The 19,344-nt window shown below is 34.4% G+C and overlaps 1 protein-coding gene across 23 annotated transcripts in view; it reads right to left on the minus strand.

The window, feature by feature from the left end:
* Positions 1-19,344, minus strand: part of MYCBP2 (MYC binding protein 2) — a 209,429-nt gene that overhangs the window by 48,986 nt on the left and 141,099 nt on the right. For 11 of the 23 annotated variants that reach the window (XM_082304029.1, XM_082304014.1, XM_082304023.1 and 8 more), the window contains 7 exons: positions 17,564-17,680; positions 16,655-16,795; positions 10,451-10,525; positions 8,046-8,270; positions 7,006-7,138; positions 4,241-4,366; positions 743-928 (listed from right to left, as the gene is read on the minus strand). In XM_082304029.1, coding sequence (XP_082160155.1) covers positions 743-928; positions 4,241-4,366; positions 7,006-7,138; positions 8,046-8,270; positions 10,451-10,525; positions 16,655-16,795; positions 17,564-17,680 — 1,003 coding nt within the window. The remainder of the gene's footprint in view (positions 1-742; positions 929-4,240; positions 4,367-7,005; positions 7,139-8,045; positions 8,271-10,450; positions 10,526-16,654; positions 16,796-17,563; positions 17,681-19,344) is intronic. The other 12 variants (XM_082304025.1, XM_082304012.1, XM_082304027.1 and 9 more) reach the window with 8 other exon arrangements.

The following is a 19,344-nucleotide window of genomic DNA, read 5'->3' on the forward strand; positions in this document are numbered from 1 at the left end:
CAAGAAAGAACTGAGGCACTTCTGAAGGACAGTTTATGGGAGACAGGAGAAGACTAGTACTCCCATGACCCACGCTATACCTGTTCTGTACATAAGGAAGAATTTACTGCAATATCTGCAATCCATCATGATTTAGCTGAGCTTTTAGTTTTCCTTAGTCAAAAACTAAACAGTTTCCTGTCCTCCAATCAGTAATCGGGTTAACTGCTATTCACCTCTAGGTGCAAACTTTCACGTCCATGCCAATCTTATGAACACCCAACAGAAGACTACCACAGCCTTTCTTATGAGTAGTGCCAAGTTGTTCCCACTGTCCAGCTACATCCCTAAAGTTAGGAGTGATGACAAAAGTAGGAATTTAGGAGGTAAGAAAATTTAATAACTATGAATTTACTGCAGTCCTTTTTTGATGTTAAAAAAATTAACAACATTTTGTACCATTTAAAATATTTACCTTAATTATAAACCCAGAGTTGCATACAATATTGGAAATGCACTTTCATGACTTATCTACACTGCAGAACACATACGAAAGCAAAGTATTGTCAGTATAGAAATTAAAGTTGAACAAGTTTACTTCTTTAGGAGCATTATCTCACATGCTTCTGAATCATGAAAAACTTAACAAAACAAAAGCAGAAAGGTGCACTGAGGGATGATTAGTAGCTGGTAAGCAACTGAGAACAGCAACATCAAAGCTGCAGAAATGGACTGATGAGGCAGGTAAGGCTGACAAACTTACTCTGAAGCTGTGGCTGAGGCTGCTGGAAGGAAAGGGGCTGTCCGAACACAAATGGACTGTGGACTAGGGAAGAGGGAGGTTTTGCAGCTTGATCAAAGATGGAAGGAGCTGGGAGATTTGGCCGTGACTGAATGGAATTCAGTATGGCACTCAGTTGGTCACCTGTAGTGGGCAAAACAGTCAAAACTACAACCTGTTACTTGTCATTCTCCAGAAAGGCAGAGTAAAATGGTGCTCAATTAAAGTTTAAATGATGATAATAGAGAAAGCTCATGAATCGTATTTAGCCACATGCAACTCTGGTTGTGGCTAAGCATAAAAATTTCACTCCATGCATGGCAATTACTGAAAAGTACAAGAAGGGTTTTTAAGAACCATGGGTATTTTACTGCAATTATTTAAAACATTTCAAAATAGAGATTTATATTCGCCTTGCTAAAAAATGAAGAGCAGCCAAATTAAAAACAGAAATCCCTAGCATTTACAATAATACACACATGCAACAGAACATGCAGAAAAAGATTAGAAAAACTGATGAGAAGGGAAAGATAACATGTAATTAGGCTTTGGCAAGTGTATTTCTGTGCCAAGGCTTTGGTAAATATTTGCTCGTTTTTGCAAATATCTTTAAAAGCATTCTGTCATGCTGTTTTTCACGATCAGATTGAAGATAATTTGAAAAAAAAAAAAAAGTACCACTTAGGAACTGGAACTGATTTTCTGAAGAACTACATATATTTGTTGTGAGGCAAATGAAGGCCTTCAAAAGACTAGCACGTTAAAAATACAATTTCAATTTCTGAATGCCAATTCTCAAAAAACACTATGTGAGCATTAGAAATACATGAAGCCTACAGTAAGAAGGCAGAGATTATCACACCATGTTATAACTTGAAGTATACTTAGTAATATGACCTGGGAGACACCAAGAGTTTGAGAGCATCTCAGATTTGAACCATCACCAACCAAATCCTAACAGCATCCCTGTATTCTGCAAATTCATATAATTTTGACAGCATTCTAGAAATCCTAGTAAAAAAATTAGCAGCTAATGAAGAATTTAAAACTCACTGAATTTACAACATTTTTGGGTGATTAGCAATTGTCTTCGTGGAATTAGAGAAACACTAGTGGGTGTATGGGACCCTGCATTACCCAGGAACTCCAAAATTAGATTTGCACTTATTTTCTTGATATTTTCGTTTCAAAATTGAGAGAACAAAAATACTAGAAAATAGCTGGAACGCCTTTCTAAATAATCGTCTACAGGTATCAATAAATCAATTTTATTCCACTGTTTTGGAAGAAGTATACCTTAAAAATATTGGAATCACTACTTGGGCAGCAATTGTTCCTACCTTAATAACCCAGAAGTGATTGACATGTTTGACAAAGCACTATTATTCTTAAATACTACAGAGGCCTGTTTCCTAAAATGGGTAATTATTTTACAGGGAAGAACATCTGAGGAGAGGTTGAAAGTCATCTGCCCACAGTAATTAAATATGGAGGGGCGTAGGGCCATTCATGAGGAATATTGAAGACTTGCCTGCCATGTAGAAGGTTGGAATAAAGAAGACACAGCTAAATCAAACAGAATAATTGTGGGAGTTCTATCTTCTGCCTCGCAGGAAATACTGTAAACACAGACCTATTACACGGGGATCTTTACGTTTGACCAGCAGTTTGAAATGTTCATAGATGGTGACCGAATTTTCATTGAAACTAGTGCATCCCTACAGAAGTTCTTTTGACAAACAAGCACCTTCGAAAGAACTGCTTCATTCAGAAATTCCCCTAACAGATTGTGCTTGTGCCTTCAGTTTTTTATTTTCCACAAAACACAAAGCATCTTAGACCTGAGAATGCAAAAAGACTATATACAAAGTAATGATACAGCTGAAGAATTCTATTTTTGGGAAAATATCGTAATTTTTCTTTCAGTATAGTTGCCAACAACTCTCCACTCTTGGGCAATTCAGAAGGAATTACAGCACACGGAATGAATAAAGTAATCTAGCTGAGTTGCTCACTCACACTAAACATCACAGCTTGAGGGTATGTCAAGAGAATAATGCGTATAAAATGATATGGAATTCAATGTCAGAAGTAGCTTCCAAACTTTCTGTAACTGTAATATCCCAGAGAAACACCTTAGAAACTGTTTAAGATAGGACATAGCAAAAAGAACCACAATGTCTTCAAGAACCGGGATGCCTGTTAAAATAGCATATTGATCACCAAGATTTTGTCTTTGGACAACACAGGAAAAAAATGCTTTTCATAATATGCTTCTGCAGAAAAAGAATAGATAATAATTTTGCACTATTATACAGTTAACATTGAGAGAAAAGCTGTAATACTGCCTCACACGCTGAACATCTTAAACACTTTCACTTTTGTGATTCAACCATTACTTTGAAATGAGTATGGCTGAACTGGGAAAAGCAGTTCTGTATAAAAAGCCCTGTAAAATAAAAGGAAAACACTTCCAACTTTTCCAGCCTTTGTCCAAAAAAACGGTTTCCTATAGCAATGCATGGACAAGTATGAACTGCTTCTTCATGCAGTAAAACATTGTGAAATTATATAAAACTATTTCATGTTATGAAAATAACAGACTAGAACATTTAGGTATAATTTTCCTTCATTTCTTCTCCTTTAAAACAAGTCGTAAATCAAATTATTTTATTTAGGAGACCACTAAGAATATATGCTGGTGTTGAAAACACATAGTACACCTCAAGCCCATGTTCATAGTGGCACATACAGAGTACAGCAATATAAGAGTAGAATAACAAAGCTCTGTATTTCAGTAATATTTCGCAAGGACATCTGCCTCAGCAAAGTCCCTTCTATATTATTAAATCTTCTAGACCTAATCAATGAATGAGCGGAAGGCAGGCAGTTTGAGTTTATTGTGATGGCTTATATACATTTACATCTTGCCAACAAAATAAACCATGGTTAAAAGAAACAATTATTTTATGTCAGTAAAATTAACAAGGTTTTATTTATTTCCCAGCATTTGTAACTGGTATCTACGTTATTGAAAGGTAAGTTGAGTTTTACACCTTAAATCTCAAATGGTGTCTTTTATCTTGTCATCCCATTAAAGGCACTTAAAAAATGTCAAGACAGGTGAGAAGTGTTTACAAATGCTTCTGATCATTTTAAAACCCGTACTTTCCACATCCAATAATTCTCATATGTTGTTTTACAAATATCTATTTTTCATTTCTGCATTATAGTTTTGTGACTACCACTATGATGATCCTTTTTATACAGAGTGCTTAAACTGAGTGGAATTAAAGCAGAGAAAAAAGCGGTTACAACATTAACTACATGTTTTGTAAACCACCTTGCAATTAATTGCATTACTGCTTATGTCTTTTGGAGGACACCTGATGGTGCCTAAAAGAGTAGGAAACGAGTAACAAAAATATGAGCAATGTTAAGAAAAACATAATATTTTAAAATGTGAGTGTAAAAACATACCTTTGTTATTTCCAAGGCCATAATCAAACCCTTGTCCATTACTACAGCTTGTCCCCTTACTGAAAGATTGTATTGAAAAAGGACTTGGAGGAGGAGTCTGAACATTTTGATCCAGAAGGACTTGCTCTGTAAAAAAAACACACCACTTCAGAATTAGACCTTCTTAGGAACTGATTTACATTGGAAAGATGAGTCACAAGGCAAAGGAGCGATATTTTTTTCCCCACAGATAGCACTCTCCCACTCTACTCAATTCTCTTCAGAAAGACAAGCACATCTCTTCTTCAGAGCTCATGCTCTAAAAATAAAAAGACAGAAGACTTAACACCATGCAGACTGTTTATGTTTGACTGAGTTGCTGCCAGCTTTGCCATCATATGCCACTTAGGAACAGGCTTGACACTTTGTTTTTCAGTAACATCACACAATTCAATGTTTATTCTTTGGACAGCAATTGCTAAGTACATTTGACCAAGCAGGGTGGAGAAAAGATAGTTTTCAGAGTGACAAACTCAGACCCAATAAACTTTTAATCCTGGCTATCCCCATAATAGTTCAGAGGACATAAGACATTTTTTGCCCTGACAGATTTATTCGTATCTGATACCGAGTACTACAGTTTTGCTTTCTGTATGGTACTAAAAAGACCTCCAACTAAAACCAATCTGGGGTCTTTCAGAATATCCATAACAACTAAAGAGCCAAGATAAATGAGACACAGAATCCACTTGACTATTTGGATTTAGGGAGACATTACTGAATTAATATGGTCAGAAATACCATTCCAAGTGATGATCTATACGAAATAATTCACATGAAATCTCCCAAATGCAGGTTAAAAGCTCAGGTTGGCACCTTGAACAACTTTTCCTTTTGTAAACGTACTAAAATTAATGTGGATTTAATAAAAAAGAAAATCACACCTCTAAGAGCCATTTTTAGAAAATTGTATTTCAGGCCAAAACTGCATTTCAGAGTATGAACTTTTATATAACACATATACTCAAATTTAAAAAAAAAAAAAAAAAAAATTGGGGAGAAGGTTGGAAATTGAAACTCACTTCAAAAAAGAAAGAATCTAGAATTTTTCTGAATTATAGGCAACTCTAGATCTTGCTGTAGCGTTTCAGCTAAAGTATCCTGATATCTGCCTACAGACTGGGGCATTCAGTATGACTTGTCTGTATTCAGTATGCTCTGTCTCTGACAAATCCTGCCTCTTCCTGAAAATTTCATTATCATTTTATTAAATAATGAAAATACAAAAGCAATCTGAAAGATGGTATTATTTACGGATAAAAATATAGACAGTTGCAAATCTAGCTGGAACTCCTCCAAATGCTAATTATTTCCCTCCAGCCAAAGCACTGAAACTGGTGACAGACTATTCTTAATTAATTTCATGGCAAATAAAAGCAGTTTAAATCTTTTTCAGATGTGGCTTAAACTCATTAGTTTTACTTGGTACTGAGATGGACTAGGAAGATAGAATAGATGGAAATATTTCAGTAATTGCACCAATAACTACTTAAACTGCTTTAGCTAGATGCGCAAGAGACATCTCACCTCACCCTACTTATATAAACTAATCTATAAAAGAATAAACCAGGCATGTCAAGGCATAGGACTTGCATCAGAAAGTTTCTAAGATGGTATCCCAATGCATTGGATTGTAAAAATCCTACTACAGAGTTTCATCCTCAGAGCTTGGAGCTTGCATTTCTGTTCTTCTGTGAGAACACCAATATACTTGAAGACATCCTTTTTCACCATGATGGTCAGTCAAATACTGTAACATATTGTCCAAAGAGGCTGGAGATAGTTAGAACTCAACTAGACAAGGGCTTGAGCAACCTGATCTAGCTGAATCTGCACTTGCAGGGAGGATGGATAGATGATCTCCTCCAGAAGTATAAATACCGACAGATCACTCCCTGTCTCATCTTTTAAGGGAATATAAGTAGCCCATAATCTTGCACAGGAGAACTCATCCAGATGGGCTGGGACTATCTGTTAAGGAAATAACAGTTTCAGAATACCTCAGGGTATTCATATGAAGCATTCAGAGTGAAAGAAAGATATTTTAGATCAGTAATGATAGCCTGTTTGGGGGGAGATCAACAAGAAGGATGATTAGAGGAGAGGGGAAAAAAAGCAATAAAAACCTTTGTGTACTAACATTTTGTTTATGTTTTCTTTTATTATTTCTAGGTCTTACCCAATCTGAACATAAATTATCAGGACAGAAATTCTGCATTTTAAGATAAAGCAATCATACTTTGCTACCTAGAATAATTAACTAATTTGATGTTAATTTTAAATACAGTGTTAAAAAACATGTTAAGTTTTTAAGAGGACGATGTGTGACAGAATTAACAAACTTAACAAAATCAAAAGGAACATAAATAATTCATCCTGCTCTGCTTTTCAGAGACACAAAATAGACCACAGAAAGCTAACAAAAACGCACAATTACTTATTCAAAAATGATCCCCATAGCTAAAAGAAGGACAGTTAAAATTATGATCCATAACTCGTACAGAAGAAAACACGGGGAAATATTTTAACTGTTCTTTTAAAAAAACTTTTAAAGAATATTTATAAACAACTTTGAAGTCCAACCGTGTAAAGTAACTCAAATGAAAAAGTGTAAATTAATGTTATACCTGTTTAAAACTCAAGTTCCTTCTCTATTTATTTGTCCTGTTTAGATTGCTTAATTTTTTCTAAGTTCATTTAAAAAACAAAACAAAACAAAAACTTGCCATCTTCATGTCGGAGGTACTGGTTTCCACCTCTGTCTCTAGCTAACGACCATGCCTCGCCTTCATCACTTTCACAGAACTCTACCATGCTGTTCTTATCCATTTGCACCCATGTACCTTCTGAATTAGTCACCTGATGCACACATATAAAAAAGCACAATTTATTGACTTTTCAGATAATTTAGTAGCATGATTCAGCAACTTATTACAGTATCTGAAAAACACATTCATTCCAATCTTTATATTACAAAGCAAACATAAAAAAAAAAAAAAGTTTCTTAAATTAAGGCCACAGGCTGAGGCAGATTGAAAGACCAAAACTATTTATGGCACACTTACAGTTAGGAGTATTTCCAAAAATCTTAGACCTGTTTATGTTCAGAAGAAGCAAAACACCAACACCACAACTTTAGAACATCCAAACAAGCCTAAATAAAAACTTGAAGGAGATATTTACCAAAATATGCTTTTTTATTGGTGGCTGCAACAGTAGAATTGTAATACCAAGTTATATATGAAAAGTTTGTACGAGTACTAATTTTGTTCCTGACATTATATTTAGGAAATAGCATGACACACTTCATCCTTAAGCCCTTCTTAACCATAAAACACCACAACTGGGAACAGTAACAACAGTTCAGCAACTGAACAAATGAATACAATCAATACAGAGAAACAGAATAATTTGTTAATTGGTTAGGTCCTAGAAAAACACTTTTTCAACAAAACAAAACTCTTTCAAAGAATATGACAAAAAAGTAGAACAAGAAACATTTTGTAAGGAATAGTGTAACAGAAATATATAAGCAAGCATATGTAACTGCAGTACAATTTTAACATTATTCCAATCAATGCACACATCTAAAAGGCAAAAGACATAATTGCATTAGTATTTATAATATAAACCAAGTTCAAAGGTTAGTATTTATCATGAGGGTTGGAAAAGCAAACCTGTACAGGGGCAGATTCTTTTGTTGCGTTTACTACTGTTATATACTGGTATCTATGAAGACATGAACTGAAGCTACAAGGATCCATACCTCGCCCACTGCCTTGACTTTGTTTCCCAGAACTAACATTCCAATTGGGATACCTCTAAGGTTAGGGCAGCTTCTGATGTTGTGACCTGATGGGCCAGTCTTCACTACCTTGTACACTCCAGGTCCACCTCGAAGGAATGGCATATCTTGTTCTTGCATCACTGCTTCCTGTGGGCAGTGTGAATTTAGGTCTTTGAAAAAATCATCAGTATTAGACCTAGATTCCTGAGAAATTAAAAAAAAAAAAAAAAAAAAGGCAAAACAAAACAGAATAAAACCTATTAATAATACCTTTGAACTCTTTAGGTAAGAAATACTTGAATTTCAAGACTACAATAGCTAAATTTCAAAGCTAAAAGAGATACTAGTTACATTGCTAATTTTAGTGTGCAATGATAAACAACTAACTACTAGTAAATTACACATTAATTGAAAAGTCACCATATTACTCTTGAAACAAAAGTAGTATAAATGTAGCCATTTATATAAAAGGAGAATCTCATATCTACCATTAGAGACAAATTATTTACTCTAACCGCTTTCACTAGACCTTGTTTCCTACTGACATTTATCAGGACACATGCTCATTCCTTCTGCTGTATTTGTGAAATTTTGTGAAAAAGACTGGAGCTATGTAAAGGGAATTTGAATATTATCTCTTTCCAAAGGATATTATTCTTTTTTTTTTATTTCACATTTAGAATACACTGTTAATTTAGAGTAAAGGTAAAATTATGACAAAGAGTAACAGGAACACCATAAATTCTTCAACGCACGTATAAATATTAGTGCATATTTGTTATTTTCACTATGACAATAAAAATGGCCTGCAAATTTATTTCACCTGATACCCGTTACAGATGAAATATATACCCAAATCTGAAATGAGAAAACGCTTTTTAAGTTTCCTACCAAGAAAAACGGCTAGTTACTAAAAGAAGGTAAGTATTAGCATCGATTTTTCAGCTGGCCGTAGCTTAATAAAAGGGCTATTGTACAGAAAAATATGAGGGATGGGAGTAACATAACGGACATTTATATCAGAAGAAAGCAAGTGAGAAGCAGGAGCAAGCTCTATTATGCTTATAATGCAAGTCACAGGTGCTTTTAAAAGAACACCTGAAAGTTAAGAACTAAGTAATGCCCTGCAGGATGATGCCAGTGGTTCAGCTAGTCCAGTATATTGTCTTCAGCAATGGCAACAGGAGATGCTGTTTAGAAGTAGCATACAAGTCTTTATGAGTGGCCTGTCACTTATATACCAACGGCATTTAAAATCTTTTTATTATGGATGTTAGAGAGTATACTCTATTTTATTTAGTCTTTATTTATGAATCTGATTTCTATAAATTTGTTTAATTTCTGAATGTGCTGATACTTTCTGCCTCCACAATCTCCTGTAGCAACACCTTCCAGCAGTTCACTTCCTGCTGTGTAAAAGAATACTTTATCAGTTTTAAACCAAACTTCTGCTTATGTTATTTCCTTTTTAATTAATGCCATTTCCTCTGATCTCTTTAATTATCATATTTTCAACTTTTTGGTATTGAAGTCTGTGCACTATGTCTGGAGTAATACAGCAGTCTTACCAAGAAGCCTTTACACAGAAATGAATCTGTTCTGCAAATACATAACTTTCAAAGCAAGTTAATACAAGCAGAGGTAAACTGGTTCGAGGAAAAAAAAAAAAAAAAACTGTATGTTTTAAAGACAGTTTATAAACATTGTCTAGATCTTGAAATAACAATAAATAAGTTTATTTTGGGGAAAAAAATTCACTGGAAAAACTGAATCTCTAAACCAATATGTGCAACAGCAAGTATCACCTTCATTACAAAGTTCATATGAAAAAAACTCGCTCTCAAAATGACTACAGGGCTGCAAAGAGATTTAGACAAGCACTCCTGTAGATAATTTAAACTGCTTAACTGTACATAACATAACTTGTTCCTATAATTGTATAATTTTAAAAAAAGATTAAGAACGGGCAGAGTATTTATTAAGTATTTGTGACTTTACTCATACAAATATCATCTTATTAGATGCTGCAACTTAATGTGTACCCTCCAATAACAGAAAAAACTTTACTAGTACATTCTGCTTTAAAAAGAGAATGAAAGCCTTTATTATGTTACTAGGCCATCTCTCTGAATTTGTAACTTGGTTCGTTTAAAAAAAGAAGTGTGCTACTTATGAATTAATGAAAATTCAGTGATCTGCCCTGGTATTTTTTTCTCATCCTAGAGGAAGAGACACAGATACAGCATTCTATGCAAATCTGCTATTTCCTGTAAAAATAATTCAAAGTAAAACAGACTTCAAAGAATATTTAGCGTAAAGTTGAGTCATAAGGTACAATCTGAAAACATGAGATACAATGTGACTGTTCCTGTCATTTAACTCACCTTAGGGGGTAAAGCTTTGGAAGTCCATGAAAAAAAGTCCAAATCCCTTACTCCTTGGCTAGCATTAAAGACATTCTGAGCAACAAAGTTTAAAAAAAAGACATATATCAACAAAGAAATGGGAACAAAGAAACATTGGAGGAAGAAGCTCGAGGTACTATAATGCAAACTTTCTCCACAAGTAAATTTACTGGTAGAATGTTTTGCAAAAGGGGAAAGTTTTGTTTTCCTAATCAAGTCACCTGAGTCCATTGCTCACCATGGCAAATCATCCATTAAACAAAAACAGTTTAGTATGTCAAAAGCTCGAAATGGATGTAGTGTGTCATGCCATTTACTGAAATTAAGAGCCAGACATTTCTCATAAAGCTTGAGACTTTGTGCACAGAAAAATCCCCCACTTCTGTTACAATGAAACAATAGTTGGTCCCACCACAAACCACAGTTGTATAGCAAGAGAGTCTGCTGTTCTGAAAGATAATTTCAATTATTGTAGGACAACTGCACACGGACTTTTAGTCACCAGGTCAGAACTGAAAAGATGCAGAAGGGCTAAGCTCACTATTGTTGAAAGCAATTCACTTGCACAGAACGATTTCATCAGTTTGCACATCAAAATCGCACTCTCTACCAGAGCCAAAAATTTCAGAGTGCTGTAAGGAAAACGATCACTAAGATTTTATTAGCTTTATAAAATATACAATGCATTTACTAGTTTATTATGAATTATTATAAACCAAATGGAGCTGCCAGAGAGAGTTCCCTAATTTTATAACCAACTGCTCGTACTATAGAAAGGAGCACTGCTGTTCTGTGTATTTTTTCCTCCCACAGAACAGCTAGGACAGCATTTTTTAATCACTGGAAAACATGAAAAAAGAAGCCATCTCTTCTCCATAAACTGGTTTCTACTCATTTCAAAGACATTTTTACTGTTCCTGTCAAATGAAAGAATTAATAGTACATGCATATTAATAATCAGTATTTAGAACAGAATCCCTTTGGCAAAGCCACCATTTTATCTGTATGAACAGAGGTATCAAAATCTTATTTCCTATCCCCATCCTGATCGGGCAACCAAGTGAAATCCCTGGACATCAGTCACATTAAAAGTTAACAGTAGTTAAAGAAAAGGCAATGAATCCCTATAAGCAGAAACAAGTACAAAACAGTCTTGGCATGCCTCCTCTGTATTCCTTGAAAAAACATTAACATGTTAAAAGTAAGTAAATCCAGACTTCTAACTCATGACAGAAGCAAATCATCTAGCTGTATACTGTTTGCAAAACTTCTGCTTACATCAAGTTTCAGTAATGCAAATGATTTGCAATTTTGACAAAACCAGGAAAATTGTCAAACATTAGCATTCCTTTAGAATTTAGTATCTCTACTGAAAATTGAAAGAGGTACTAATGCACTAGTGAGCTATGTTTTGGGGCACGGGGGAAGGTGGGGAGGGTATTAGATAGGAAGATTGGCAGAGTAAAGGCCTATCAATTTGACGTAAAACTATGACAACTATAAAAAGCTTACATTTGCCTAATGAGAGTATCCTTCATAGGCATCCAATGTAGTTTAATGGACTAATTATATTACTTTGCAGCATATCTCATATTTTGTCATAGACTTCTACTGTACAGAGAAACGTGGACTATCCATACTTAAAAATATTTAAGCATTGTTTCAAAGATCCGCTTTTGACTGTTATAAAGCTATATGTGTAAAACAAAAAAGAAACCAACAGCAGTGAAGTGGGACCACGCTGGCTTAGCAACACTGAGAAGGTCAAACTAGAAGGTCTCCTTTGCTCTGGGAACTTTAGATGTTCCTGGCTATTAGCACAGTGTATCCCAGTTTAGATGACTAGATCAGGCATGTATTTGAGAATTAAGTTTTCATTCTGAAGAAACTACTACATACAAGCTTTCTATTTAGTCCTTATGCTATCATCTGTAGATTTAGTTCATTTTTTCCTTTCAAGCTTTCCCTTCCAAAACCTAAAAAAAAATTTTTTCCAGTGAAGTTTAAGTTTCAGAAATAAAAAAATTAAATATCGATTTCTTCATTTTGCCACCAAAAATCAGCAGACCATTAAGCAGCATTTAAAATCTCAATTAATACTATTTTTCAAAGCTAAGGCTTATCTTAAACAACCATCTTGACATTCTACCCAACATAGTCTTACTCTCCAATTGCTTTCCATCATGCCTAAAACGATGGTAGAAATCTCTTGTGAATATCCTTCAACATTTCCACAGAACATTCAGCTTTCTGAGGTTCTGTAATCAAACACTGCAGCCTACATACTAATTTTGGTTCTTTCTTCCAATGCAATAATGGTTTGAAAAACTTGCAGTTTCTCAATCCTGCTTGCCAATGGTGGTTGGGGAATGTAATAATAACTGGGCAGCAGGGTACAATCTTCCTTAAAATAAAAGTTTGACAGTTAAAATGAAGTAACAAAAGCATATCTAGAATATGATTTTTGAAAAGTCAAGTTCCACAGCTTAACAAAGATAAATTTATTTCTCTTCCTAGTGTGTACTGTTTTATGCTGTATGTACCTTTCTACTAAGTACTGTGTTTAAGCATGAACATATAACTGTCCATGTAAGGAACTTAACAAATATTTTTTTCAAAAACAGTTAACTGAATGTTATAAGACAGAAAGAAAAGTAACTACCAGGGAAGGAAGCAGCTTATGCAAAATGACAATCTATTAAAACTCATACTCTTATCCCAAATCACCATCTATTAAATTCATAGTCTCATATTACCTACAATGGATTGGATGCTCAATTTTTAGATCAATGGCTATGTAGCAGCTCCTCATGAAAAGAATTGACTATACAGATTTTCTTAAGAAGGTAAATGACCACAGCTCAAATAAATAGTTTAGCAACTATAATGGATCTCTGATTTCCTATGATCATTTGTCTTTAACTATAATCGCTTTGATCGAAATATACAGAAACAGTGTATTTAGGAGATCTAACATACTCAGTATTTGCTTTATCATAAAATATATGGTTAATGTCTACGAAGAAACATAAAACATAAATACAGTATATATATGCCAGGAGAATAAGAGCTGAAATTAACACTGATGAAAAATTCTACTTTTTTTTTTCTTTGTTCACTGTTCCATTAATACAGTGATGAAATAGAAGAATTCAAGCTTTCTTTGAAATATATACCTTAAATATATTTTACAAAATGTACTGAGAGATTTTGTTTACTTAAGGGATAATTAGAAAAAGCCTGTATGCTTAAATGTCACAAAGTTATGTAATTGGAGTTGCCAAGTCTGCATACTCATGAGTTGAATAAAAATTGAGTCTAATAAAAGTAATTCATTCAAAAGTGACATTCATTTGAACAGGGAATACAATGACTAATTCAGCCACTTTATTTTCCATTTGTATTTTCAGTCACATGAGAGACTTCTTCCAGTCTGGTTCCTTGTTCTGAAAACCAATACTGGTAGAATGGCTTTGAATTCCAAAAATCTTGCATATTAACAGATTTTTTTACTACGTTCTGCTCATCATGTCATTCAGGTACCCAAATCACCAGAAAAGGACGAGCAGATATGGATTATTTCACAATTTCACCTACAGAACCTTTAGCATTTATTGCTTAATTTAACGTTTTTTGCCACATGGGTCATTCACCCTTAGAAGACGGCACAATCAAATTTGACAACTTTATAAAAATACAGTTCTTTTCTCAGACAGTTTAGAGAAAGACAGACATATATTTTTTAATATTTTCAACTCAGTAATCACCTTAAAAGAGATTTTATTTTAAAACTTTCTACCAAGAAAGCAGTATCACTTTATGTGATCATGATTTAGCAGGAAAATGTGTTTTAAGCCGTGTTACAAAAATCAGGAGCTTCCAGAAGATTTTATTGACTTTCATCAAGTTATGTGGTGCATAATGCTATAATAGCATGCTTTAAAGACTAAGGCATTCAAAAATAAGCCACTGAACCTTGACTTTTGTTTTGTGGCCTTTAAGAAAGAAAGAAAAAGTTAGAGAACATTTTTTCATTTTTCTTCTTCTTCTTATGAATCAAACCAACAAATCTTAATGCTTAAATACGGTCATAATGAAATTAAATAGCTTCAGGACATGCTAAGTCCTTTCATAAAATTGAAAATATGAGAGAGATGCAAAGAAACCTTCCATCTGAAACTAGCTCAAAACACATCTCTCATTATACATAGCTACATTGTTACAATAGTTGCTTTTGTAAGACTTTTGCTATGTTGGCCACTGGCTGCTTACTGATCAGAAGCTAAGAAAGAATACGACTTTTACCTTGTGCCATTAAGGATGTAATATAACTGGTTAGTTAAAAGAAAATTAATACTGTCTACCAACTCCTAATAGTCCAAATGGTATCAAAACTAATTCACAGCACTGTTTAAGGAAAAAAAAAAAAATCTATAACGTTTTGTCTGAACAGAAGCATTTAGAGTGAAATGTATGATAATTAAATGCTGTTTTTCAGATTTCATTGTACCTGACCTACTTATTAAAATGAAATTTGAATTATCAAGATTATATTGGCAAGATTGAATACTCAGTTTATTGATGACAGCCATTTCCTTTCAAGCTTTTCTTGGAGACCACAGGGTATGTTCTGCTCTAGAACTAAGTGTGTACTAGAGCCATTTGAAATGTACCAACCAGTAAGTCCTTGCTAACCATGTACATGACTATTGAGCTGAAAACTTTTCCCCTCAGCAAGTAAAATTAGGAATTTCTATTCTATTAGGAATAGAAAAAAATGAAATAAAATCTAACAAAATATAATACCCATCCAGGCTTACAATAAACGCTTTGTGAAAGTACACTACAGCTATTTTCTAATGAGTATCAATTTCCAAGGCCAAAAATACAAGCAAGATTTTAAGCAAAGCATGTATTTTTTCGATGTTTTCGTATATTCTACAACAAGCTAGATAAATATGCCTATCGTCATAGTGTTTAAGTGACTGATGACTGAGTACAGAAATAATTTGCTTCCCAAATGCAATATTAAAGTACTTCCCAAAATAAGGATTTCATTGAAAGAAATCTCCAAATAGAATTATATCAACAAAAAATTTATAGACAAGAAGGAGAATAGGAAGAAGATCTAGCCACATCATATAACAGTGTTTGTCAGAACACGGGCTGCAGCCACAGGGGATTTATGAATTGCCAGATTTGGCTACTGGCAAACAGCCCACTTTCACTGGAACCAGGAATATCTCAGTTCTTCTATGATCAGAAAACATGAACAGGGTGACATTACTGGCTGCAGGTGTTTAATTTGGCCAAATATTTATTAACTGTCTTCAACTGCAGCAACAGCTCACTCATAAAATAGGACAAATCCGATCTAAATAGCTGTATTAGCAATTAGATCTGGGTCTCACATTCTGCCCTGAAGAAACGAAGGTACTGCGCACTCTGGGGGAACGCACAAAGCCAGGGGAGCCAGAAAGGCCTGCATTTTCAGAAATTTTTTGAGAAACGTTCGTTCAGCTAGTATCCTTTTTTCTTTACGTGTTTTTAAATTTTTGTAAAACTGTATCTTGTTTACAGGTGTAACCGTTGAATTGTAGTGGTAGTGATCACCATTAAAGTTATTCAGATAAATTATGCTTACTCTTACTATAAATCCAATTTTTTACTCAGTCTTGATGTTCTGGGATTCTTTGCTTAGCTAATAAATTAATAACCCAAGGATTCAGGTGTAAAACTCACAAAAAATATACATAAAAACCAACAGAGCCTAAGGAACTTTTCAAGTTTTTTTTAAAAGCCTCAATTACATTGATTCACTGCAGGCTGCAAGCCTCTTCTGAAATCACGGCATCAGTGGGCCACTTTACCGACAATGACATCTTGCATCAGAAACACCTGGTGCAGACCACAATCTACTATGATCATACTTTTGTACACTGTTATAGCAGTCCTTGCACTTTAGTTTCCTTCTAGAAGAGACTTCAACAGAAAAAGCCTTGTACCTTTCTACACTCCACCCTCATTACACAATAGCCCTCAAAAATGCAAACACATATAAGGTAGTATTTGGAAATTAAAATACTGTTTACCTCAGGACTCATTTGCAGCCTTAATTAAAGAAAGTCTTGTAATGAGGATAGAGTGTACTTTTGGATATTTTTCAAAGGCACCTTTACTTACGTCAACAGGTACCAGAAGGCTCTTGCCAAGATGTTGGTTAAAAGAGAGACACCAGGCTTCAGTGTAACCATTCATGTTAGGAACATACTTCTTTATTGTCTCATCATTCAGCCTCAGCCAAACACCATCATCATTGTGGATCTATGGGAAACAAGCAACAAAAACGAGCCACGCCCTCCTGTAACTGTTCTGTAGCTAGTAAGGATTAACAGACTTCAGACAAACAGACAATAGTAGCAAGGAAGTAATGATCTTCACTATGCTGATAGACTGTAAGAAGAGGAAAAGAGGAATATCGACAAAACCAGAATTTCAAAGCAATGGAAGGCATATCTTTTTAGAAGGCAAGGTGCGATCAGATCATGCAATAATAGGAGTTGCTTTGAGAGAAAACAGGAAAGAAAGCCAAGCCTTCATAAGCTTCATAAATTCCCCACTTTCCATTTTTCCACTACTGATATAACTTAGCAAATTGCAAAAATATTCCTTGTATATGAAGTTATATTGTAAGAAAAATACATGCATAGTAGTCTAACACACTAGTGATCTTTCAGAAGTGTAAGTGAAAGATGTAGTGAAAATGACACCTACATCTGAATTTGTGTGTAGAGTTGAAATAGTAAGTCATGAACAGCTCAATCCTTAGAGATATTATTATTAAGATGAACTCCAGGAAATTTGTTTACTCATATCAGAGTCTCAGAAGTTTGTTACACAGGTTTTCAAGTAAGTAAATTAAAAGGAAATGACAGCTTGAAAAACTAAATTAGTAAATATTTAGATTTTTGCAATTTATCCTCTTAAGTCTTAAGTTGTATATGTCAACATCTAAACATGAAAAAAACATTATTTGCATGAATTAATTTTACATCTTAGCCCAATTTTTAACAGAAATGTCTTATTAATTACCTCGTCAATGAAAGTGATGGATCCATTGACTTTCACTATGCCTATTTGCTCACTCTGAAGGGAAGGGTGGCTACGGATACGAAGCCCTGCACTGTCCTTGGCCACAAATTTGCGAACCTAAGAGAAGCAAAGGAAGATAGTAAGGAAGAAAAAATTGGAACAGAGCTCTCAAAGAGTAAAAAGAAATAGGCTTAACAGATTCCGAAATGCTAGTGACAAGATGGCAGTCTTAAGAGTTACAGTTTGTTGCTAGTTTCCCATGGCTGCTGTGTATAACTTCACTTTTTTTTTTACTATAACCAATAAAATCATGATGTTAAAAAAACTCCCTAAAAGTACATTTACTCAGTCTTGGAAAGATCTCTGTTACACCACACAATATTCAGCACAATCTTCCCATTCTTTTAACTGTCCGTCGTCTCCCCCCCACCCCCATTCATTCTTGCAAGTTTCAAGGGTTTTGCCTTTTCAAATTTAACATTTCCAGTAACTGATCAGCCTGGGATTACCAGTTCTCATTTACGCTACCGTAACATTCTGTTTAGTCAGCTTTTTGGCCAAAATTTCGATATTTTCCTTAGCTAAAGAGTTTAAACAGCCATTTAAAAACAGAAAAAGAACAGATCTTTCTACTTCTTTATTTTATTTTTCGAATAGCTATTTCAATAGTTTCTCCCTTTTTCACAGGAAGGTTAGATCAGATGGTCCTTGTCACTAGTTTGATTTACTACAGCTCCCAAAATCTCCCAGTTGTTATTCACTATGATTTTTTCACCATTCAAACACATTACCAGGCACCTGTCTCATAGAGAACAAATGTAAGCCATCCTTTTGGTCTCTTGTTTTAAGAACTGCAGAGATTCTATGCATGGGGTATAAAACCTTTTTCTTGGAAGGTTATTTTCAAACTCCACACATAAAACTGAAAAAAGTATCAACTGAAGTATGGACTCAATCTTTAACTTAACATAAGCACAGAATGATATGGAAAGAATAAATTCAGGAAAAGGTAATGAAAGGTAATAGCTAAGTGCACGAATAATTTTTTTTTCCCCTAAAGAAAGTATCTATTTTAATAAATGGTATTTATTTTAAGGCTAATTTTAAAAAACACAGAAGCACACAAAGAATTTCAAATGTGATTCGCTCCAAAATGTGCAAGGTTTTGCTTAGTAACAATCCTGTTACCCCAAGGATTTAGATTTCTCTCAACAAGCAAAACTAAGACTTCCAAGGTCCTTGTAAAAATATAAGGCTGAACCACTGCTGACAGCATTCTCAACATAGGCAAGCCTATAAACAAAGCCTTGCAAATTAGGGGTCCTTGCATTATTACCCCAAAATGTTACTTCAGAAAATCATATGATGGGTTGGCTACAACTTGGATTAAAAACTTGAATTTAGAGGAAGAACTCCTCACACTCAAGATTTGGGTATGTACAGGCCTGGAAAGAACATTTTTCCCCTTTGCAGCAGCTAACTAGTTAACAGAAAACTTCAAGCTGTAACTATAAACTGTTTAGGGATCAGATCCACTGACAGACAATACAACAAAAAACAGATGAAAAGTTCTCTTATGCTCATTTCTGACCATCATGAAAAACTTAATTGTCCGAGTCTTCTTTCTGATATAGCACCTCTTTGCTTGGAGTATTTCTCAATGGCACAACAGTTCAGTAACTGTCCTGTAACACCCCCATAGTCAGTTCTTCCATGGAGCATACACAAACTGCACTCTGACTAAAAGAAGTGACTAACGCAGAAAGGCATAGCAATTAACA

Source organism: Platalea leucorodia, assembly GCF_965183815.1.
Source record: "Platalea leucorodia genome assembly, chromosome: 2".
Lineage (NCBI taxonomy): Eukaryota > Metazoa > Chordata > Aves > Pelecaniformes > Threskiornithidae > Platalea > Platalea leucorodia.